This window comes from Malaclemys terrapin, chromosome 12, assembly GCF_027887155.1.
Source record: "Malaclemys terrapin pileata isolate rMalTer1 chromosome 12, rMalTer1.hap1, whole genome shotgun sequence".
NCBI classification, from domain to species: domain Eukaryota; kingdom Metazoa; phylum Chordata; order Testudines; family Emydidae; genus Malaclemys; species Malaclemys terrapin.
In genome coordinates, this window is record NC_071516.1 from 6606173 (window position 1) to 6631995 (window position 25823).

General features: G+C 41.1%; 1 protein-coding gene across 8 annotated transcripts in view; it reads right to left on the bottom strand.

The window, feature by feature from the left end:
* The window catches only part of ARFGAP1 (ADP ribosylation factor GTPase activating protein 1), a 30089-nt gene extending 12466 nt beyond the window's left edge, over positions 1 to 17623 (bottom strand). For 2 of the 8 annotated variants that reach the window (XM_054045439.1, XM_054045440.1), the window contains exons 1-9: positions 17333 to 17474; positions 12702 to 12765; positions 11447 to 11556; positions 9773 to 9944; positions 8436 to 8536; positions 7085 to 7171; positions 6141 to 6237; positions 2752 to 2808; positions 491 to 523 (exon numbers count right to left, since the gene is read on the bottom strand). In XM_054045439.1, coding sequence (XP_053901414.1) covers positions 491 to 523; positions 2752 to 2808; positions 6141 to 6237; positions 7085 to 7171; positions 8436 to 8536; positions 9773 to 9944; positions 11447 to 11556; positions 12702 to 12765; positions 17333 to 17424 — 813 coding nt within the window. In that variant the 5' untranslated portion in view covers positions 17425 to 17474. Of the gene's footprint in view, positions 1 to 490; positions 524 to 2751; positions 2809 to 6140; positions 6238 to 7084; positions 7172 to 8435; positions 8537 to 9772; positions 9945 to 11446; positions 11557 to 12701; positions 12766 to 14093; positions 14212 to 14255; positions 14390 to 17332; positions 17476 to 17551 lie in introns of those variants that run through there. The other 6 variants (XM_054045442.1, XM_054045441.1, XM_054045443.1 and 3 more) reach the window with 6 other exon arrangements.
* Between the last annotated feature and the right edge of the window lie 8200 nt (positions 17624 to 25823).

Sequence of the window (25823 nt, forward strand, 5' to 3'; positions counted from 1 at the left end):
AAACACAAGCATCTTAATTCAACAATATTATTCGATGTGCTGTTGTTTTCAATTCATGCAATGGAATGAGCACATGCATTCTATTAAAACACCTACTTACAGATCACACACAAAAATTAGAAGCATATATTTTAAGGAGAAACGATCCTTAAGTTTCTCAAAAACACAATCATAACAATATTGTATGGCATCAAACCATTCATTCATTAAACTGTTTAATTTCAATAGCAAATAAAACTACACCCATTATTTATGTGTACTGTAAAAATGTCACAATCCCTGTGGGAGTAAAATCTAATATGTAGTTTTTAAGAGACAATATCCTAGCGTATAATTATACAGATGCAAATATGCAGCACTGAGGATACACACCATGGTTTCATAAGGACCAGATCCAAGACATCTTGTACTACTGATATAAAGAGAATTGGTACGGATTCCTAATAAGTCCGATTACTGTAAATGACACAGAGCTACTTGTTTTAATCACCTTTTGAGTTGCTTGAGATCCAAATTTGGTAGCCTGTAAAATGGAAAAAAAAAAATTGTTTGTTTAGATCAACTTGACTTTTTCTCCCTAATAAATAGACATGGTGAGTGAAATCCTGGTCCCAGCTGAAACCAATGGGAGTTTTGATATTGACTTCAATGGCATCCAGGATTTCACGCTCTATTTCTTAGAACATGTTTAGCTTTAAAGAAAGTACACTCCGTCCATCCTTCTATGAAGGTATCAATTGTCTATAGAAGCAAACAAAAACTGGGATTTTTTTTAAAAAACATTTTCACAAAAAAGTTTCTCCCCTCATTTATTTTAAAATATTGACTAGCTCTAATTGTAAGTCGATAGCTACTTATATAATCCCCAAGACATAGATATAAAACCATTTGCCAAAAGAGGGCATAAAGACAGGGGAAACACAGTAGCCTAGTATTGCCAGAAACTCCACTCTCAGAACTCAGAATTCTAGACACCTCACCGCCATCTTTCCCTGATGTGCTTTCTAAGTAAGTCAGTCTGACTTTATAGCTCAGAGTAAATCTACTGAACTAAAAAACTGAAACACAAAGCAACTGACCAAATCAAGAATGTACAGCTCAGTGCGAAATTTCTGCAGAAAACACTAACTTGGTTTGACTCAGCGCTAGTCCACACCATTGCCCCAGAAAACAAAGCCCCTTTAAACAAAGAATGGTAAATAAATGTTAATTATTCTTCTCTTGATATCTATGTGCAGTGCTCCAATTATTTACAGAAATGCCTGACCAAAGCGGTGTATGCATATCCAAAAATAAATACGTGGAAAATACAGGAAGTAGGACCAATGTCCAAAATATGAAATTCTCATGAATCCATAGGAATGAGAGGCCTAAAGCAGAGGAGAATGGCACAAACTGTGCGGTGGGATGGTTTGTCAAGAGTTGTTGGCACTAGATAGTAAATTACATTTAATTCTGTGGTGGGATGTCTGAAAGTTTGGATGTATAAGGCTTTGGTAGCTTGATTCTAGAGGCTCTTAGTTAGGCACCTACCTCCAGCAGCTATTTCCCTTTCAGTGGCCAACTTAATGTGGCTGAAAGCTGAGAAACTCTGCTGGAAGATGGAGATCCCATGAGACGATGGGGAGAGGGTGAGGACAGGATTTAGTCCCTTTGATCTTGTACTGGTGGGAAAGGGGAGAAAAGGCTGGAACATGTTTATAAGGTGGTGGGTCACATGGCTGGTACTTGATATGGTGTGGGACAACAAGGACTCCTACCCTTTGATTCAGGCTGTTGAGTGCAAGGTCAAAGGGATCACAGCTCATGATTTAATCATTACCATTAGTGAAAATTATGCACACAAAAGAAGGCAGAGACTCCCAAGGACGGATCAAATGCCTTAAGACATTTTTAGCTCTCAATCACGGGTCTGTCAGTCCTCAAACTCTAATAATTCTTCCTTGTTCTACTTCATTCTATCTGCTTTAATTTCAGAATGTAATACTGCAATACTATCTATATCTATATCTATGGTATACTGCTCATCACCCTAATTCTGAAAGATGAACAAAACACAAACCCATCACCGCAAAACAAAAATCACAATAGAATATAGCTTTTTTTGTTCAAAAGAACAGCATGCAAACATCTGGAAAAAGGTATGCTAGAGCTCAAAGGGAAAGGAGTGGAACATAAGCACACTTGCTAACATGATTATGCCTCCGTAATGTTCCCTTTCATTGTAAATGTAGATGCAGTAGCAAGTGTAGTTTTTAGAAACTGAACTAAAAAAACTGAATAGCTTCTTATGCACTGTGCATATAAATCTGCATACAAAAACCTGTAGCGAAGACCATGCACATCTTTGCTTATACTTAGTACATAAACATTTCCATTTTTTAAAATTATATATACACACCTCTACCCAGATATAACGCTGTCCTTGGGAGCCCAAAAATCTTATTGCATTATAGGTGAAACCACGTTATATCGAACTTGCTTTGATCCGCCGGAGTGTGCAACACTGCCCCCCTGGAGCACTGCTTTACCGCGCTATATTCAAATTCATGTTATATCGGGTCGCGTTATATCGAGGTAGAGGTGTATGTATATAGGAAGAAGGAGGACATAGAAGTCAGGGGTTCAGCTTACAATATGGAGCATTTATTATTTATTTCAAGATAAATCCCTGTGAAGAGGCCAAATCAAGCTAACAGAATCCTTATACCACTGCAACAATAAGACTGAAATAGCTTCTTGTTTACTTACACCCTCTTTAGCTGCTGAGGCAAACTTGCTTGCTCCAGTTGTAAAACTGCTCCATCCCTTTAAAAAAAAAATAGGAGGAGGAGGAGAAGGAAGCTTAATTTAACATGTAATAGTGAAACAAAGTCAATATATTCTGTGGCACATCCTGTCCTGTAGCCATAAGAGATGCCCACTAATTGAGACAGATTTGCTTGTGGCGAAGTTCCACTGAACTGTAAAAAAATACTGCGGTGAATTTCCCTTGTTCTCTTGTGCATTCCTATACTACAAATCCTAATGATAATGACTGTAACATGAACAATCCTGAACATGGGTTAGTCTAATGGAGAAACAACTTCACAAAGCTTTGGTTTCTCTCTAAATACAAACATTTTCACAATGACAGTAACAGAAGACAAAAAGTTGGTAGAGCCCGAATGAGTACAGGACACATCAAGACTAGTTTGTGTTTTATGAGAGTTAAGATCTGGGGGAAAGGGCAAGGGGCAGAGTGAAACTCAGGTATAAGCCTGGAAGAAGCTGAAAAGGGAGCCAAGAGCCAGTGCATTCAAACAAAACAAAAAAAGGATTAAGGGGCTCATAAGCAGCAGATGCAGATCCATTATTGATTTTTTTCTTGTTTATAAGAAAGCCTAAAACAACTTCTGGTTGTTTTTTTGGCCTTATAAATATCAGAAATATAAAGCCTTATTTTGCCTGTTTTTTTCCTGGAGAGCTCCATCAAGTTCAGGAAACTCAATCAGTAGTTTTCTCAGCCCTTAGTAATAGAGTGTGGAATCTATAATAAAGATTTTTTCCTCCCAGTTTTTTGGCAGGCATTTAATAAGGAGCTACCAAGAAAAAGGGAACAGTTTTAAACATTCTCATTAAACTTTCTTCCTCTCTCAATTGTTCAGTTTCCAGTTCCTTGAAACTTGTGATATAATACTATTAGTTACCCAGTCATGCAGAATCTTTCAATAAAAGACGACAAGACAAGACAAGATTTGAATTTCTAATGTAAAACAAACTAACAAACAGAAAAAAAGCTTTGGCATACTTTTCAGGCCTGCTTTATACACATTATAAAGGGACACAGATTTTTTTTCCTTTGCAGGTCACCTGCAAGTAAATTTGTTAAGCTATGGAGCTGCACTACTTCAGTACTGCTTAACAGCAGCTGCATGGATCAGATACACCCTAAAACTGCCCCATATAGTTGGCATGTCACTTTTGAAGCATGGATATTCCAGTGGTACATGGACACTTGTGAGCATCTCTGCAGAAAAGCTGAAAATAATACCAGAAAAGGTCAGGGTGCTTTGCTCATCATGCTTTCCACTGAATTTAGCTAGTCCATAAAAGAAGGTGAAGGGTCTATACTCGACAGTCCCTTTAAAGACTCCAGTGAAGTCCCTTCATTAGTAGTCTCACCTTGCTTTGTTTCATGCTGATAAATGGAATGACAGAGATGGTGCTGATGTGCAAATGGCAAGATGGTATTTCTTGTAATTCTGATGTTAAAAGTAGGCTCACAGGAAACAGACAACCTAAACTGATCTCAGCCTAATCAGCATCAACTACACAGCAAATTATCCATCTAATGAGTAACAACAGGGGGGAGGGAGGGAGAAGCCTTACATGTGTATTTGATTTTTTTAGGTTCATTCCTTTCATATATTATAAGGAAAATTGTTTTCCTCGATCGGATGAGAATTCATGCAAATTAAAAACTTCAATCGCTTTGCAAAAGGTGTTTATGTTTAAGCTGCAGTTTGTGTGTTTAGTCACAAGAGGGCATTTTAATCACTAGTTTCAATCAGATCACATTTGAATAATGTCTGACAAAGATTTAGATCAGTGGCTCTCAACCTTTCCAGACTACTGTACCCCTTTCAGGAGTCTGATTTGTCTTGCGTACCCCCAAGTTTCACCTCACTTAACTCCTTGCTTACAAAAATCAGACAGAAAAATACAGACGTGTCACAGCACACTATTACTGAAAAATTGCTGACTTTCTCATTTTTACCACATTATAAATCAATTGGAATATAAATATTGTACTGACATTTCAGTATATAGTATATAGAGCAGTATAAACAAGTCAGTGTCTGTATGAAATTTTAGTTTGTACTGACTTCCCTAGTGCTTTTTATGTAGCTTGTTGTAAAACTAGGCAAATATCTAGATGTGTTGATGTACCCCCTGGAAGACCTCTACGTACGCCCAGGGGTATGCGTACCACTGGTTGAGAACCACTGATTTAGATGGTACGGCAGTATTTTACTATAAAAAAACCTGAGAGATACATAATACAGGTGCTTGTGATTTGTGCCATTTATAGAATTTGATATATAATGTGAATACTAAACATTTTTTCACCCATCTGTGAACAGCTTTTCCCATGACCCCCCACCCTTCTTTAGGGTTCTGTGCCATATAGAACTTCTACTCCATTCCTTCCCCATATTTGAAAAGTACAAAACTGTATTTGAAGGATGGTGTACAGATGAATGGAAAAGTAAGTCTGAATGCCTCTACACTAGGTCATGGTGCCGTAATTAAATCTTGCATAGACCATGCAATAAACTCTAAGAAGCAAAACACCTAGGCATGTGTCAAATAGGAGAGCTGCAGACCCAAGGAAACCTTCCAGACCTGCTAGAATTATCTCTGATGGGATCGTCAGGTAACAGAGAAGAAACTAGGAGCACAAAAAAGCAGCCACAGGGAATGGGGCAAGGAGGTTTGTTGGTTTCACTTAAAGACGTAACCCATCTAGGAGTTCCATGAAATACAAATAAGATCTGAGCAAACTGACTTTTGCATGTTCCTAATGCTGAAAGTAACCATTTGCAATGGTATTTGACTTCTATACTTCTGTGGCTGAGTGGAGACTGACAACAAGAGAGTGTTGGAGGGAAAGGAAATAAGAATACTATATACTCTTACAAATATGAGCAATCCCTAAAGGAAAATCCAAATCTACCCACATTTTTCCTTACATCAGGTATCACCAAACTGTCTATTTATGCTCCCATTGCCCATCACTAGGGCATCTCTTGGCCCTGGTAAACAGTTTGCTACTTGTAGTTGCACATTCCTTTCCAATAGTAAAGAGGTCAATTCTTTTAGCATTAAGAAGTTCACGTTTGGAATCCTGTTAGGACTGCCTCCACCTGTTTTTTGACCAGCATTTTAGGCTTAATGTGTTGGCGGAGTCAGGACTTTTGATCCGATTGCTTTGAGAAGACAAGTGTCAACAACAGAAATAAACAATGTTCCTCAGATGCACATGCATTGCATATTTCCCAGTTACAGCTATTAATTTTCTCTCTATTCATATTTCCATAATCTGGGCTACACATACAGGAACATACTGCTAACAGTCACAGAAAGCATCTCCTTACCGAGTATAGCGAAGACATGGCATTATTGAGGAAGTCGTCATCCTTTTTCGGAGGGTTGACTGTGTTCCCAAATCCCACATAGCGATTCTCTTGGCCACTAAATCACACACCATCAGAAAACAATTGTAATTATTATGGATTTCATTAAAACCATCAGACCGAAAATATAAATACAAGTATATTGTAATATAAGTACAAGTATAAATACAAATATAAGATACAACTGAATTTTTGTTTCTTTGTGTTAAAGATTTCCATACACCTGGAAGTAAAGGATTGGTAGAATTTGCATCAGCAGTGCAGGTAAACTGCGTGCTTGACTCCCTCATACAGCTCTACTTCTGCACCTTGTTTCTAACATGTAAGAACACCACTACACAATTATGTAAAGCTAGTGAATGTGCACTGCAGACAAGAAAGCCTCCTTGCAGATTTTATCATCTCAGTAAAGCTTCTCCTGTAGTATAATAGATCAGTTAGTTACTTCAGAGCTGTGGTTTCTTTTTGCATACAACTCACTGCATTAATTGAAGAACCTAGTGGTAGCGTTATTAAATACCTGAGTTTCACACACTTTGCTCTAGGCAATTGAACCTGAAAGCTTCATAGACCAGGAGGCCACCATAGTGATAAAGCTACTGTCTATATTTGACTCACAAGCCTCAGCTTCACTGCACATCAAACCTTCTCTTGATACATAGGAAAGAAAAGGCCCTTTTTAATGCTTTTATACCCAATCCTTTGTCATGTATTATCACTTATTTTACACCCAGTGAGGATGTGACCATAGTCTGGTATGGCCCAATGGATTAACAGAGCCATATGTAAACTGACAGAAAATAATAAGGCCTTAGTCTAGGGTATTCTGAAGGGCTATGACACACAATGGTTGATATAGAAGTGTCTAATTTAATAAACATTACTTGCAAGTCAAATAACTTTACCTTTGATAGGAGCTGAAATCATCGTTTAACCAGTCTTCAAAAGCTTTGTCAGAAGAACCAGCTGCATTCTGGGATGGTCCAGCAGATCTAATCAAATGAAAGATTTTTAGAAAGTTAAAGTACATGAAGCATAAACAAACGACTTTGCTCATCACAGAAGCTTGTGCCGAAGACCGATCAGAATTTTACATCCATCAGGTGAGAGCATCTGAGTATCTTTTAACTCGTGGAGAAAGAAAGCTGTAAACAAGTCCACAAACAATGGTCTTTAGACCACTTTCAGTTTGCTAGCACTTGGTGGTTATTATAGATCTTGCTAATCACAAGTTGCTGGTTCTCCTTGTTTCTAGTTCCTTGTACAGGTAATCCTGGCTCTTTATTGCCAAGAAGAACCAGAAGCACCTGAAAGCAAGCTATGCTTCTACCAGGGATCCAAAAACATCAGAGAAAGAGAAACACAGATACCTTCAGGGACTGGAGCCACCAGCTAGAATAGAGCTGACAGCCATGAAAGGGAGAGGGCTATTAGGGGTGAAGGTGGAAGAGGGGACCAGGTGTTTGACCACGACTGAGAGGGGAGATGGTTCATGCAGCCACAGTGAAGTGTATTCAGGGAAGAAACGGAAGAGAAAGGACAGGACAGAAGGAAAAAGCAAAAATAGGCAAGATATTTGCTGTATTCTGGACAGCTACAATACACTAAAGGCTTTCCTATTTTGAATGTAAGGAAATACTGTAGTAGCCAATTGGGAAATTATGCAAGCACAAGTGGAGGGACTGTAGCTAGTACAATTACAATCTGTATTAAGATGTGGTCCACACTGAAGAAAGTTTAGATACCACTGCTATAGGGCAAAGTCCCTGAAGCTTGCCCAAATTCTTAGCTAAAAGATATACAAGAAAAAGATTCAGTGGGGAGGACAGGGTGATCAAACAAACATGCCATCACTTCCTGTCCAAAGTCAGAGAAGAGCAACTTCACTAAGTTAGCTGCTGAGCTATGGCTGGACATTAAAATGTCAACCCGGAAGACTGAAGCTGAAACATGGTAATAGTAGTAAAATGGTAAATATCTAGGAAAACAAATCTGAGGCAGATAATAGTTCCCCAATTACAAAATGTCTTTGTCATCTGTTTTCTCAGACACAGCTTCCAAAGAAATAGGAGAGTAAAAAACATTAACCCGATCATGGAAATGAAAGTACTTCGACCTTAGGCTTCTCATCTCTAGCAAAGAGTGCTGCCAGTGGAGACAAATAGTCTGTCAGCAGAATAAGAACAGCTGACATTCAACTGTCATGCTTGATAGCGAGATCAAACTGCATGAGAATTGGATAACTAGAATACATACCGATGAGATGAAGACAGGGCCATCTTGGGCTGAGGTGGAGTCCAGTTTCTGGCAGGAGAAGTTTCAAGAGACCATTCCTTGCCCTCAGCTAAAGTAGCCACCTAAAAAGGGGGAAAAAGTGTTAAGAACATGGTAAGGTCCTAATTTTCAAGTAAAATGAAAATGTAGAAATAACCTTCAATAGAGTGTCAGTCAGTTGGAGCAGCTGCAGAAGCAGGCAAAGTAGGGACTACTGCATGGGACAGAGGGTAAAATGGTGTTTAGCTGATGCTGCTCCTCCTTCCAGCTCCAGAGCTGTACAAGGAAGACCTCCTTCATTGTGGGGAGAGTAGCATTCAGGTGGTGACTCCTTCTCAGATGATCTTGGGAAAAAACTGCTGGGAGGAACCAACCAACCAATGAGAGCAGCTGCAGAGGCAGACAAAGCAGGACTTGGTCCATTCAGAGATTTTCCTACAATTTTTCCTGGACTTTCCCTCAGCTGTTTCCTCCCAAGTTCTCCCTTGTGTTCTCTTCACCTTAGCTTCCAAACTGTTACCCTCTTCTTCCCTGTCCTGCTAGAGACCTGTCCATCCCAACTCCCCCAAATAGTAAAGATCTAAGAACTACAGTATGAGAAACTAGGCAATGTTAAGCTATTGAGATGTTCGCTCTTCTAGCTGCAGAGTGTCCCAGACCAGCAATTCATAAGTGGCACAACTACACCTCTGTTGGCAAACCAATTTCAAAACTGTGTAAGAGCTCCAGCCACGTAGAACGCAGTTTCTCAACTTAGTGGTGCAGGCCAGCATAAATGTACAACCCCTGTGTGTTTAAGTCTCTGCAATTTCCAGGTGCATATTTGAATTCTGAGGGAGTTTATTTTGAGATATTGCACAAAGCCGCCTTTTGGAATGACATTTCCAGTGCAGGCATGGATTTTGCTGCTCTTTATGGTCCCACTTGCTCTTGGCAGAGTAATCTGCCATTTTGCATCCACCAAAAAAGAAGTGCTGGCAATTAATTGGGCCCTTTTGTGTAAAATAGTCTGATGCAATAACAAGCTGACTCTCAGCTGGTGTAAACTGGCATAGATCCATTACCTTCAACTGAGCTACAACCAATTACACCATTGATAATCTGGTGACCATGGCCAAACAAAAAACCAGGACATTAATGAAAATTTCTAGAGAACAAGCTTTTTGCAGATTACAGAACTGCAAGTCTTATCCTCTCTCAGGAACTGCCACAAGTTTTTACAAAGATGTTGCAAGATTTAATAAGTGTTTGTCAAGTGCTTTGAGATTTTCAAATGGGAAGCATTAAGGATGCACAAGTTATTATTCATCTGTGTTTACCTTATCTCTAAAGAGAGCTGCGGCTTTGCTGTTGTATTTCTCCTGCATTGACCAGCAGGGATCATAATCCTCCTGAGACTCCAGAAATTCTCGAAATTTGCCATTACCACCCGTCTTCATCTTCTCCAACTCAATGTCCTTCCACTTGTCCATAGTGACAGAGCGCACAAAGCTGGAAATCAGAATTAGAGAGGAAACACCTCACTTTTTATTTATTGCTATATTATTATAATATACCATAAAACAAAATTAAAACATCTCATTGGCAGCTATACCAAAAATTAAGCCTTTAGAAATTCCACTGCTAGGGGTTGCACTTTTACTGAGATTTCCTCCCTGCAGGGCAGGAAGCAAAGCACTATAGCAAAAAAGCCTGTTGAAAAAAAAATTGAACAGTGAGTTCCACTTAAAAAAGAGAAACCGTCTGCGCAAATGAAACAAAATGTAGGTATCCCAACCCAAATTCTGAATTGCCTATCAAAATCACTTAACAGAAAATATTTTCCAGACATTTTCCAAACTGTTTGCTACTCTTTAGTACCACTCATCCCTCAGGAGTGCACTTAGAATGAACTTCAGGTACTCAACAAGTTGCCTGTCTTCTATCTAAAATAACCACATCCAAGGGCATTTATGACTGAGATTAGTGTCCCTCAGCTTTGCTTTGGGCCATAAATTATTGCTGCTGCTCATTATTCCACATGAAAAACAAATAGGCCCCTATAATTAATGCTTAAATATTCCATCAAAGAAAAGGTAAAGGAGATCTCTTTTTCATCAAGGCCCTACAAAACTTTGCTCCATCTACATCTCTATGCTCATTTCCTCCTATCCTCTCTTGGTCCTTACCCTCCTCACATCTCCTTTAGTCTGTGCTTCATTCCTTCTTTCATGTAGCAGTTGGAATAATTTCCACTTCTTATTCACTGAACACTCTCGACTCCCTACTCACCTTCAAATCATCCTTCAAAAACCACTTCTAAGTGTCCCCCTGGGATTAGTGTTCGCATTCCTGAATTCTCCTTTCCCTCCTTTATCTGAATAATTGTTCTGTATTCTGCCTCTCTGTGTTAGATTTAGACCCAGGACCATACACATGCGTGTGTGTTGGAAGGGGGAGAGGTTGTTTGTTCATTGGCTCATTTTAGAAGAATATGCAGCACTTTGTGTACTCGACAGGAACCTCTATAAACAACATACATTCTATGTTCTGTAATGCACTGGGTACATTTATAGCACTACATACATGCTTTATAGTAGTATTACGATTGTCTTAGTTCAATTTTAAAAATACCTGGTACCACTAGAGATCTTTAGCCTACAAGAATAGACAGATTTAAAATAGGATACAACATGAACAACTGATAGGACTAATCTCCTATATCTCTCTATAACATTACATTTGGTTCATGGCCAGGTAACATACTGAGGTAACCTAACTTACTCATGTGTGTACTTACACTACTAACTCATTTTTGGTTTCTAGATTCCACAGTGGATTAGCAATACGTCAGTCTGATTTGCAAAATTCTAAATTGGCTGTTCTGCTGAAGCATGGCAAACTTGAATCTCCATAGCTATATCCAAAAAAATACTCCTTGCAATGACTTCCATTTTTTTCCCCTGAAGAGAAAATTGTAAATCATCTGGTCTATGTTTGTTCCCAACACTGACCTGAGGTGAACTCCCAAGCCTCTGTGTTTTCCTGAGCATTCCAGGCAGATCCAGATTCCATAAGTCACGCTCACCCATTGGGGGTTAAATGCACCACACTCAAAACAGACCTATAAGAGAAAAAATATTGTCCATAACTCTCAGTCATCATTTGCTCCGGGTAAAACTTTCAAAGTACAGACACAGAAAATCATAAAAAAGCTACTTGCAGCAAATAAATTCAGATTTAGGAGTCATTAGTGTTTAAAGACTTCTTCGTTGTGTACATAAGTTCCATTACGTAGTCATTTAGAAAGAGCCTTGAGGGTTTAATGTTTTAGAGGCAGAACCATTCATGTTAACTGACTCAGACTATAGAAATACAAGCTAAACTGATGTTTCTATCTCTAGAAAGACTGAATTAAATACTCTACCCTCAGGGCACCATATAAATATATTATGAAATAACTTTGTTTCACATGTCCATAAAGAACAAAACATACACAATCAAAATTTATGCTTTTTTAAGATTGTTTTGAGTGGGAGAAAACAGTCCAACAGGTAAAGAATAACTTAGGTGGAATTAGTTCTATGTTATGGAGAAAGGGTTAGGAACATCAATTCAGTCCTGTGATCTGACCATCTGACAGCCAGTCACAAACATAATTGCAACTAGCATGGTTCTAGCACCAATCCAGGCAGGCAGTTTTTTAAAAAAATAAACGTACTTGTGTACTGGGCAGCTTCTGTTATTCTATAGCAGGGATTCTAAATATAGTCTGTCATCACGTCATGTGGGGGCAACTGATTGAGAGTTTCAAATATCATTACAAATCCCTACGGTGTATAGGAGGACTTCATAGGCAGATTACCATAAATATGGAGCACAGTGACAAGATTATTTTGTTTGGATGATTAGAGTATAAACATAAAATGCTTTAAATAGAAAGTTCCTATTCTTAAAATATACAACAATGTCCCAAAACAAAATTCTGAGGGTTTGGCTGACAAACCACCAGTGGTTTACTGAATCACTAGAACCACTCAAAGGAATTATGCCCAATACTTGACAGTTTATCAATCTTATTGTAATACAATTTAATGAAAGTATATACATATCCACATCTGTACCATAAAATGTATTGGCTATGCTAATACCATTAATAAAATATCTCCAGAGAATAAATTCAATTGTCTGAAATGGGCTGAAAAGTATTTGTTGCTGCTTAATTAAATGCTTCAAACAATATATATAAATATATATAGACTTTCTTACATTGTTCTCATCTTGCACTCTGATTTCTTTAAGAACTTTCCTTGTTCTTGGACTTGCCATGTTTCTATAATGGAGGAAAAACAATTTTAAAGACTTTAAAACAAATTACATATTAAGTGCTGATCAAATACTCAACACTTGTACAAGATGCAAAGACTATCCCTGCAGCAAAGAGTTTACAACCTAACATTTTTGAAGAGGCACAGTCAGTTGTGTATTTGTTCCTTGTTACAAGAAACACTTATGATAAATATAACAGATGAAAGGAAAACTATGTATTTTTCAGTTTACTGTGTGCATTTGGCACTTTGCATAGTCAGTTACAATTGCTATTTAATGTATCAATGGGATATCCCTAATGAAGAGCTGCAGGGGGCTCAGGTGCCTGCTCTTCCATAGCTCTACAAGAACATGGCTAACAGCAGCAGATTCAAAACTTGAAGAGGTACACAGTAATAGGCAGGCAGGCAGACACATAAAAATGTAGTGGGCGGCAGTAAAGGCAACTCAAAACACTTTTGATGATGTTGCTCTCAAACTCACCCACTCCCCCTGCTTAAAGACCCTTATAAACCTTAACCAGTTTCCCAGCAAAGGAGCAGAAACGTTAAAAAATGTAAATTTAAAAATTCGGTACATGCTATTTAAATGGTGCTCTATAAGAAACTTGCTTTTTATGAAAAAATAATTTTGGAAAAAGGTTGAGTTTCCCTTTAAAAGTTAGATTTTTAAGAAATACATCTTGACTATTGTAAGTTTTTATGTGAAATATATTTTAAGCTCCGATCAGGTCTGCAATACTGTACTATAGACTTGACAATTTGCAAGTGGCATGAAAAGGAACAGCTGCTAAAGTGCATGAAGCAAAGTTACACTACAGATTTTATGATATACATTCAGCAAGGAACTTGGATTTATATGTAGTACATTTATCTGAAGCACTGACAGACATTAAACACATTCTCATAAGTGAGACTGCAACATACATAAAATTTAGTTGCTTAGGATGTAGGGTGAAATATAACATTACAATTTAGATAAGAGAAAATTATTCAAAGCTTAGAATAAATAGGGCTGGAGGGTATTTATTTTGCTGTATTTTAAACACTACCACCTCTTTTTTCCTTGTCCTTCATACCCCAACCTTTTCCCTACCAAAAACGTCATTTGAACATTCAAAATTCACTAAGAAATAGACACAGAAATACCAGGCTGACCTAGGAGCAATGCAGAGCACTACATTTAGAATACAAGAGGGACTAGGAAAAAAGCAGAAAAGAATGGGTCAATGTCTGAACCTATTAAAAAAAAAAAAAAAATCAAAGACTTGTTTTCAAATTTGAAGGTCTTTGAAAAGGAAAGGGGATTGCTTCAGCCATCCCTGACACTTACTGTTTTTGAGAAGTGTGGTTTAGTGGACTACACACAGGCCTGAGGCAGCTCTAATTAAATTTTTTACTCTCACTCAGTGTGTGCCTTTAAGCAAATAGCTAAATCCTTTTCTCTTCTTCTGTAAAATGAGAAGAATACAATTTACTCAATTCACCAACTTACTGAGGAAGTTAATATTCACAACACTTTAAAGTGTCAATGACTATGTTAAGTGCTAAGTGCCATTCCAAAACACAGACATGTCCACAATTGGAGAAAGTCACACCAATTTCCAACCTTTACATTGTGTTTTCCCCCTGTAAAAAAAAAAAAAAAAAAAAAAAAATCCCTTAAATCTTTAATTTGTGTCCTCACTGCCATTCAGGTTTACAGTAAACACTAACCTGGACCACCGTTCCTGTGAATTATAGCACTAACATGCAGTGGTACAGCAAAGCTGTACAAGGCTAAGGGCTGGTATCCAAATACCAGCTATTTCAGTGTAATTCATGAAAAAATAAATACAAAATTGCAGCTACACATTATCGCTGTTGAAAGAAGAGGTTATTTATATCTTGGCAGGATTTCAATCTATATTAGGCATTCCTTTTAACTCATGGCCATTGAAAATAATACAGTAAAGGATGTAACGTTTGTATAGCGGGGTTTATTTTCATGCCATTTGGAGGACAATCTTCTGTTTTTAAACTTACACTCATCTAGCATTTGTTCTTTTTTAATCATTAATCAGATCATCATCAGTTATTCTTTACTGAGCCAAGAAAGATTACCAACTCTACAGGTTTTTCTGTTTAAAAATATAAGAGTGTTATTAGGTTACATTGTAATTAATGCTTGATGAAGCATAATATTTCAGCTGCCCTGACTCAAACTTAAATTTATTGGATTTTTATTGTTGTTTTTGGTTCATTAATCAGGACAGAAACAGCTTTTGTGTCTTGTATAATGAAAAAAGAATAACTAATCTTTTTTCTGATTAACTGCACTATTTCTTCAATGGGATTCTGAAACTAAAGCATCCCTTATGTACCTTGCTCACATCCATTGAAGAAGGAAATATACGGATATATATTTATGATCATAATCTAGTCAGAAACTGCAGCAAATAAGCTTCTATGGATCTGATGTACAGGGCTTCATTTTCTCTTTTGTCATTAGCGGGAAGGGGGGGGGAATCTCCCTCCTTCCATATACACACACTCCCTGTCTAGTTTGAAGAAGAGATTAAAATGTTTTAGGTGTTTTATTTCTGAATTTAAGATATTACTCTAATTAACAGTGGTAATTTGTTGGTAGATAATGAGGGTGGGGAATATATTTAGTTACATAATTTTCTTCTATTCTCTTTCAACTCTCCCTCCACTTTTAAAGGGTTGTTTTTTCAAATTTGCAGAATGGTGCATAGGTATGTGATGTAGTCTCTCTCTGGTGTTATTTGCCTGCCCTCCTTTGAATGTCCCATATCATTACTTCTCCCTCATCTAGAAATCTAGAGCAGGTTTTCATTCAGAATAGTGGGAAAAGAAATGGGGGCTGTCTGCTCCAATCAGAAAACCTTCTAGCCTTATTGGCCAGAGATCTAAACAGATGCCCCACTCCGGAAGTTAGGCTCCTCCTCTGGCCAAGATGCACTGTGGTTCTGGTGGAGGAGGAAGAGTCTGAAGCAAGTCTTTTGGCCTAGACTTGCACTGGATAAGGAGGGAGAGATCTGACTGCCTTGCTCAACACACTTTGCTTCTGCTCTCCTCTCCCTACCGCCCCCACCAATGGAGCTCATCAGCACTGCTTGATGTGGGAGGTTGAAAAACCAAAGTCAGTCTGCAAAGCTGCTCTCCCCCTCCCCACAATGCTCCACCCAGCTGGCAAAATGCAGAGGACCCAAGTGCAGAAGGAACTTAAGTTCCTGATTCAGATGACTTAGCTATAGAGTGGGATTCCATTACTCAAGAGAAAGCATTGCAGGGGTAGTTGTAAAGTTGTGACTCCCATAATCACAGCAACTTTACAGTGCTACGGAAGTCATGAAATTTCATAGCACCTCTGTGAAGTAGACAAGAATACCCATTGTACAGACAGGGAAAGGGAGGCAGAGAGAGGTTAAGTGAATTATTCAGGGCTAACGAGAGACGTATTGAACCAGGATTAGAATTCAGAAGTCCCTGGCTCCCAGTTTTATGCTCACACTATGTCTCTCTCCAGTATTCTTTACTAGAAGTCCTCTAAATCCCTAGTCACCTAATCCCCCAATGTTTATTTTCTATGTAATTTTGTTTGGAAGTTGTGCTCCTTGAACCTGCATTGTGGACACAGAACACTTTAAATTACAGTATAACTGAATTACTGAACCTCTGTGCAGTCACCTAATCACTACTGCCTCTATTCTTCAGTACACTAAACAATGTTTTCCTGATTTTCTACGAATTATAAATACAGAAAAGGCAAAAAACAAATTATAAAGAAAAGTAACATTTATCTTGTGATAATAAGTTTTCTTTGAGGAATGTAACTCTAAAGTATTCCCTCCAATATTATGGAGGAAAAGATTAAATATTGAATGGAAAAGAGAGTTTACCATAAATACATAATTCAGACAAACACACATACATACAAATTAACTATGAAATTTTAGACTAAATGTGCCAGCTAACATTCTACAGCAAGCAAGTTTTCAATGGATCAGTATATTAAGTACCCTGGAATGTTTTGTTTCCTGGTCTTGAATATTCAAGTCATCTGCTTCCACACTGGAGAGTAAAAATGTACTCTGTGCATTTCCTACAGTAATGATTGATTCCACAAACCAGGATGTCACCCATGCTGACTGCCTTAGCACTGAAGAATCATGCTTATTGTCTTATTTACCCAAACCATCTATTAATCATCCTTTTGTTTTCCTAAAAGCAAATAAATGAAGCGGTAGTTGCAGTACCTTATTTAAAAGTACAATTATAATGTTCAGTGTTTAAAACAGCTACAGTAGGACTTTGAAACTCTGACAGGGTGGACTAATCACAGGGTTGAAACTCAGAAACTATATATAAAAAGCAAACCATGTGATGGGATAGGTTCCAGATATCTTAGTTTACAGACTTCATTGGGATTAAAGATCTCTCAGGTAAGATGGTGGTATCAGTCTGCGGGGCATAACTTTTTAAAATGGTTTAATTGTTGGACAAACATTCTCAAGCCATTTTTTCAAGTTAGATGCTTTTCCACACTGACCAGCCCAACCATTTTACCTGAAACTAAGCTCAAGGTGAGAAGGCGGAAGAGATTCTGAATCCACATCCCAGTGAAGCCTGTAAACCGAGATTCTCAGATCCAGGCTCATTTCTTGAAGACTGTTTCAGAACATGGCCAGATTCCTAATGAGGATGGAGGCTTCTCCTCGCTAGAAGATTTATGGGGGGGAATGGGGGAGAGAGAGACAGAAGAGCGGTGCTCTTAAAAACACATACAGTGGACAGTCTCATTTGAAGCAGTTTTCCTTTCTGCCTTTAAAGCACAAGCCATCAATACCACTGGGGAAAAGGCTGCACTCTACCCAGAGCGTGGCTGGTCTGGGGCCCGCTCTGCACGGATGGATGGAAGGGGGCTACCATCTGCAAGGCTTGTCCCGGCGAAGGGACACGACCCAGCAGCGGTAACACTGGCTGGCAAGGCGCCGTCACAGCCGCAGCTAGAGACACCCAGGGGCAGGACCTCAAGCCCGGGGCTTGCCTCTGGCTCCCCGCGTCCCCGGACCAGGGGTCCCGGAGGGGGGGGGGGGGCGCTGCAGCGAGCTTCCCGCAGAACCCCCCCGGACGGGGGTTGAGGCCATGGCTGAGGGGGGCGGGCTACCGGGGGGCTGAGGCCAGGGCCGAGGGGCCGGGGGTAGGAGGGGGGAGATAGGCCAGGGCCGGGCCGAGGGGAACCGGGGGGGGGAGGAGGGAGGGAGGCCGGCCAGGGCCGGGAGGGGGCGGGGGGAACCGGGGGGGGGGGGAGGAGGGAGGGAGGCCGGCCAGGGCCGGGAGGGGGCGGGGGGAACCGGGGGGGGGGAGGAGGGAGGGAGGCCGGCCAGGGCCGGGAGGCGGCGGGGGGAACCGGGGGGCGGGAGGAGGGAGGGAGGTCGGCCAGGGCCGGGAGGGGGGGCGGGGGGAACGGGGGGGGGAGGAGGGAGGGAGGCCGGCCAGGGCCGGGAGGGGGGGCGGGGGGAACGGGGGGGGGAGGAGGGAGGGAGGCCGGCCAGGGCCGGGAGGGGGGGGCGGGGGGAACCGGGGGGGGGAGGAGGGAGATAGGCCAGGGCCGGGGGGGGGGGCGGGATCGGGTTGAAAGCGGGCCCGGGCCAAGGAGCCCCGAGGGCGGGGAGAGGTGGGGAGGGCGGCCGGGGCCAAGGGGAGTCTGAGGGGAGGCCGGGGACGCCGGGCGGGGCTGGAGCCCCCTGCCCCCGGGGCCGGCTCTGTACCTCCTGCGGCCGCGGGCAGCCCCGGCTCCGGCTCCGGCTTTCGCTCTCCCCCGGCCGGCTCCTCAGCGCGCAGCCGCCGCCGGCCCCGGCTACGTTGCAGCTTTGCAAAGCATGCTGGGTAAGGGGTAAGGTTAACCCCCTCGGGCCCGGCCGGCGGGAGGTGGAGGTGGAGGTGGAGGTGGGGGTGGGGAGGGGAGGGGAGGGGAGGGGGCGGGCCCCAGAGGGAGGCAGGCGGGAGGGAGAGGGGGAGACACGCCCACACAGGGACCCAGACAGACATTGCTGGCCGGACAGACAGACAGACACAGGATCCGAGCGGGACACACACAAACACACACAGATGCCCAACGAGACCCCCCGGGAGGGACAGGGAGACACAGGCACAGACCTCACTGGGGCAGTGTCCAGGCTAAGGGGCCCCGTTCCGGCACTCGGTCTGAAGTCGGTGGGACTCCTCCCTCCCCGCCTGAATAGGAGAACTCACCGGAGACAGGATTGCAGGATCAGGCCCCTGGGGGGGGGGAGTTGGGTCCAGTAGCGAATAGTCTGAATTGACACCATGTAGTTTACTTGAGCTGTGAAGGTGATTTCCATAAATGGCTACCCCAAAATCCTCTCGAAAGGTGATGACCTAGCTGATGATAGGATCAAAGCAGCTGGCATTGATTTGTAAGGGTCATAGAATCATAGAATATCAGGGTTGGAAGGGACCTCAAGAGGTCATCTAGTCCAACCCCCTGCTCAAAGCAGGACCAATTCCCAACTAAATCATCCCAGCCAGGGCTTTGTCAAGCTGGGCCTTAAAAACCTCCAAGGAAGGAGATTCCACCACCTCCCTAGGTAACGCATTCCAGTGTTTCACCACCCTCCTAGTGAAATAGTTTTTCCTGATATCCAACCTGGACCTCCCCCACTGCAACTTGAGACCATTGCTCCTTGTTCTGTCATCTGCCACCACTGAGAACAGCCGAGCTCCATCCTCTTTGGAACCCCCCTTCAGGTAGTTGAAGGCTGCTATCAAATCCCCCCTCATTCTTCTCTTCTGGAGACTAAACAATCCCAGTTCCCTCAGCCTCTCCTCATAAGTCATGTGCTCCAGACCCCTAATCATTTTTGTTGCCCTCCGCTGGACTCTTTCCAATTTTTCCACATCCTTCTTGTAGTGTGGGGCCCAAAACTGGACACAGTATTCCAGATGAGGCCTCACCAATGTCGAATAAAGGGGAACGATCACGTCGAAGCCAAATGTTGAGAGCACATTTACACAATCACTCATTTCTTTTTTAATCGGTGACTTTAGTCCCTTCAGAGCAGTCCTTTAACATTTACGTTTGAAACCCACAGAGACAATATGCTGATCATTTTCAGGGCAATGCCTGTTCCAGCCTTGGTACTTACGTAATAAGCGGTCTATTGTCCTGCCATGGTTCTATGGGAGATTAACAAGAATAACTCTCATGACCATTAATGGTGGCTACATGCATAACCCCTCCCTTACATCAATGAGAAGATAATGGACCCTGAATATGTGTACATTGGAGGTGTGCAATGAAACATAAAGTAAATTCCACCTGTACAATTTGCTCTTCCAGTGAAGGACAAAGTCGCCTCTTCTAATAAGTGTCATTATTTTCTGGTAACGTGAACTAATGTGAAATGAGGTTCCCATTATATACACACTAAATGAGAATCTAATTAGAGTATTCATCATACTATTTCTGTAATTGGTATAGGGCCCAGTGATTGGTATCAGCATTGATTCTGCAGTGTGTCCGACAGGGCTTGTGTTGCATATTCAATACTTTATGCTTGCAGCCTCGAGGGAGCACTGTTGTGCAACATTTTTCATATGTCATGAATGATGCAGAACTGCAATATTAACACTGTCTCTATTCTTGGTTAATTTACCAAACATGAACATTCACGCACTGTCTGGGCTGCAGAATCTTCCAGTGGCAGCCGTGGCTGGCTGGATCAAAATTGCCACTAATAACCTGGATCATGTTAATGCATTCCCTGCTGTTTCACAAAGATACGATTTATGAATTGCATGAAACAATAAATAGCTCTGGATGCGTACATTTGCACTATGGTAGCAATATTGCAACCCTTCCTAGTATGAGAGAAATCTTCACTACCAAGATAAATCAGAAGTAGGAATAAGTACTTGTGGAAGAGAGAGTTACAGGATCAGGCCCATTCATTCAGTGGGAATGAGACAAAGCCAGCAAAGTCTCTCTTACACAGCATACAAATGAATCAATGCAGTTCCCTAGCAAGTCTTAATTGCACTGTTCCTGGAATCTGGGACAGGTACATAACCCCATTGCCATCTCTGAAATGGAGACAGATATCTGCAGTGTGGTAGTACAAAAACATTTAAAATATTAACTCGTAGGATTCAGAAAACATGTCCTAAATTATATCTTCCCCCTTTCCTTAGTTGACTGGCTACTAGTTGGACTACCAATATGAAACACTGTTAGCCATAGAATTTTATCATTATGCCTAATTTCAAATACAGTAAAATGGGAGGACAAGGAACAAACTGTAAGATAGAAGGAGATAGAAGGAAAATGTACTGCTTTGGAAGATTTTTCATACTAGTTTTGATAGGTCTTTTCTCTCTTTAATTTCCCTTGGCATTCAAGTTCTGCATTGTCATTAATTATAACTTATGTAGCAATAATAATAAAATCATAACAACAAAACTTGGCACATTTTTAGCTCCCTGTAGTCTTCAATAGCCTCCAAGTGCTACTGGTAGGAAATGTGATGAGACCTGGAGCTCTTTGCTCTTCTCTGCACCCTATGATTTCCTAATAGGATTTCTTCGAAATAAAACTTTAGTTCCTTTCCTACCTCATGAGCGGCAACTAACTGGTCGTTTACACCAGCCTGGCCTGCTTCTGGGAAGAAGGCACCGTTTTCCCTTAGAAAGCATTACACAGTGACTTGTCCCAAAATAAATATAATAATTACAGTGGTTTTGTCTGTGTTTTGAACAGCGCTGAGTTTGTTATTGGCACTTAATGTTCTAGCTAATGATAGTAAGCACTTTTGGCCCTGATCCTGCAAAGACTTAATAACATGGTTAACTTTATATACTTCAGTGATCCCAATTATTTCACAGGGATTACTCGTGTGTAAGTCTTTGCAGGACTGGGACCTTAGGCTTTTAATGTTAATTACATTACATGAGAGAAAATAACAGGGGTAAAATATGTTAAATGTTATCTTCCATATGAAGAAGCCTCAGTAAATCTATTAATTATTATTACATTATTTAATGTTTGCACAGACTTTGTATAGGAAGATAATTAAATTACAAAGCATGTTGTTACTGAAGTTACAGTAGAAATCTCACTTGCCTTTAACGGAATAACTGCTTCTCTCTGATTGTACTATATAGCTTGCCTTGCCACTCCCTCTAGTCTCAAATACTTGCTTAGAGATGCTGCCAGGTTGTTGAAAATCACTACCTAAGGTTTCAGAGTAGCAGCCGTGTTAGTATCCACACTTGCAAAATATGGAGCCATAATTATCGACTAGAACAGCCTACCAGTGATAACAACGGCAGAAGCTGTAGTGTAGACAAGGCTCTGGCATTTAAAATACATGAACCCTATCTACATTCCAAATTCCACATTGCTACCACCAGTGGGGAATTACATGTCCTGTTTTACCTACTGTATACAGGGGCTAGGAGAATAATCAATCTTTTCTTGAACACCTGTTTGAATAGTTTCAGGAAATTCATTGATGACTCAGGCTCACTATCCTGGCTAGTCATATTCCAGTCTCCATTCACAACACAAGCCAGGCCTGTTATCTTTTAATGCTTGTGTTTATCCTACTGTTTCAAGTTACTAGGACATCCAGACCATTGTCTTTCTCCAGTGACACCTTCTGACGGGGTCAGCAGAAATTTTAGGAGGGATTAGCACTTGGACAGTCCCATTGGTCTGAAAGTTAGGCCAGGCATATTTTCCCATTTCAGACATGAGTTAGGTGTGAAAGTTCTCAGCTTTAGGCAAGATAGATTCACACTTCTAATATTACAAACTTAGAAATCACATGTTCACATAAATCAAGTATGAGCTTTTATGTAACAGGTAGCTAGTATTACACACAGTTGGAGTCTTCTGATAATTTTGTCTAGAATAGCCAGTAAGTGCATAAGCGATGATATCATCAACCAGAGCTGCTAAGAGCTTTTATTATCCATTTCATAGCAATAAAGCACTCTGGGAAAGTCGTGAGACTCTTGCACTTCTTGAAGGTTTAAAGTCACTCAACCAAGACACATCACAATTTATGTCAATGCCAGTCAAAGTGATCAGAATGGCCAAGAGCTGATCCTACTCCGCCTTAAAGACACTGAACGCATTGCAAAACCAAGTCCTAAATGGGTTATGGAGACTAGCAGTGGTTGCTCCAGCTGGGTTGAACCCGGCTGGTGGGGGATGGAGAGGGAAGCTTGCACTGCTGCTGCCTATAGTGAACCTGCTTTCTGGATATTTAGAGTTCAGTGTCCAGTGCTTGTCAATTTGGCACATTTCAGGAGCCGTCAACCACTCAAAAAATAAATGCCTGTCAAAAAATACACTGCTCCTTCAGTCTGGCGCCTAGGACACCACCTCATGCTTCTTAATTTACCATACTATGCAGTGGCTGTCAAGGCTTGTTGCTTAATTTTAGAGAGTATTCAAAAGGAAAATATTAGTATAAGACACTCCAGAAAATTGTGTGTCTTTTTGTGTGTGTTTGCACAGTGCAGTTCATAATTGTACATTTCCTGGACCGCTATGCGCATGAGCCATGAGATACGTACTCCTCATTCTACACATAATTGCATACACTGTTTTACTCACTTCTTTAGATGCCCCTTCAATAAACATTTGTAAAGGAAATTTTCCTTGATCTTTTCTCCACCATATCACACACGTTTTGTTGAAATGGAACAGAAAAATCCATGACATTTTGCAGGTAGAAAAAAAATAAAACAAAAAGGGGAATCTCCCACCAAAAAAGAGTGGCCCTAGAGGACTGCTCAGAATTAGAGAACTCTCTCATACTTTTGGCCCGAGATGTTTTCACATCATTTGAGAAATGCAACTGTTCCATGAAACCCTGGAACAGTCATTTAGTATCAATACTCCATGGAACTTGGCAGCTGCACTGAATTACCACTTGGTCACACTGTCTAGTGAAATTGCAGCTGGAAATGTGTCTGCAGTCATGCCAGCTTCTCATATTGCATGAGCTGAGATGTTCAGATGTCAGCTGGGACAGCTTGCTTTCCTGCCTGAATTAATCCCTCCCTTGGCACTCCCTCATACCCGCCCAAGGCCATGCCTTTGAAGGCACCTGTAGTGTTTTTAGTGGAATGTTGGAATGCAAATCTGTGAGTCAATAGAACCCTGTTTTAAGATGCACATCCAAAAGCGTTCCAGTGGGTCACTTAAAGTTCTCAGCCTCCAGGATATAAATTATATGTATTAGGAAAGTAAATAATTGGATAATGGAAGTCTATAATACCACTGTTCAAATAGAATTATGATCTGTGGTATAAATATTAAACTAACATGAATGCGGTCACTTAAACTGACAAAATCCAGGAAATTCTGAATTCAGGCTGCCACTCTACCCTCATCTCATGCCTGGATAGTTCTGTGTGCTGGAGGTGCAGATAGAGGGCAGTAGATAGCCCTGATCTACTCTGGAGCTTGGCAAATCACCTAACTCATCCATTCCTCCACTTACTCATCAGTAAATTAATACTTAACTCACCTGCCACTTGTGGGTTTTGCGAGGAGTGGAGAGGAAGGATAGTCCAGTGGTTAGAATGCTAGTCTAGGGCTCAGGAGAACTGGGGTCCATTCCCTGTTCCACTGCAGTCTTCCTTGGCAACCTTGGTAAATCATTGAGGACCCGATTCTCAAAGGTATTTAGGCTCCTAACTTTGATTAAAATCAATGGAAGTTAGGAGCCTAAAAACCTTCAAGGAGCTGGGCCTTAGTCTCTCCATACCCCAGTTCCTCATCTGTAAAATAGGGGAACTACTGCTTCCTACCTTCCAGGGTTTTGTGAGGAGAAATACACTAACGATTGGGAGGTGCTCAGATACTGTGGTGATGGAGTCATATGGAATACCAGAGATGGATTGTGAATCTTCACTAATTGGTTTTAGGTCCTCAGATAAAATGTGCTGGAGAAATGCTAAGTATTAGAGTGGAATCTTCATCCCCCGGAAGCCAATGGCACAACTTCATGGACTGTAGTCCAGTCCAATCCAGTCCTTACCTCTTCCTGAATTTTTTTGACATCTTTCCCTTCAGGGATCTCTCTATTCCTGAGTTTAGTTTTTAGGGCTGAACCTACACTTTGTCACTCCACATCTTCTCTGCCTGGCTCTGCTGTCCCATGTCCGGTGATTCTTGAAAGCTCAGTACTTTTAGTTTTAAATTAATCCAATAAAACTCTATAGGTCATGGCTCTGTGATGTATTCTGCATGTTTTGTTTTTAATCCTTAGTCTACTGGACCAGCATGATTATCACTTTTACACCCCATACCAATCTTTTACACAACAGGCTGCAAGGGCTCTTTGAGAGCCATTGACATGGATAGTGTCAATGTGGATTTATGGAGCCTTTAATCTGCAGATCCATACCTGTGCCGTCACCCTGAATGCTCAAATCCTTCATGGAATTGCAGTGTGACCTTATCAAAAGTGCTATGCATTGGCTGCTTTTCTAAGAGACATAAATTAGTCATTTTATACTCTCTGTCTCTCTCCCTCTGTCTCTCTCTCTCACACACACACACAGGTTATTTTTAATTCTTCACGGAAAAAGAGGGGAGGAGAATCATAGAGACATAAGCCTTGTCATTCATTATATATTTCTTTACACATATAGGCCCAGATTCTCCCCTGTGGTACAATTGATTTGCACTGCGCTGCCCATGAACACTGGACCTAATACAGGCATGCCTGGCTGACATGTAAGAGGATCCTATAATGGCAAAGAGCCCACATGGCTGATATTGTAGGGGGCATGGCCAATGGAAAGACAATGTGGCAGGGACTTCCTTGCATCCTGACAATCCCTAGCACCTGTATCAGCCCCTGTGGCCATTTGCATTTGAAGCAAGTTAGAGCAGCCTTCCGGTTGCTCTAACTTATTTAAGGAAACTGGACCTATGTACAGCTGCTCAAGAAGGAGGGAGTGCAAAGGTGATTAAAGCCACATTTGTGCTCCATCCCTCACCACCCTTCTTGGG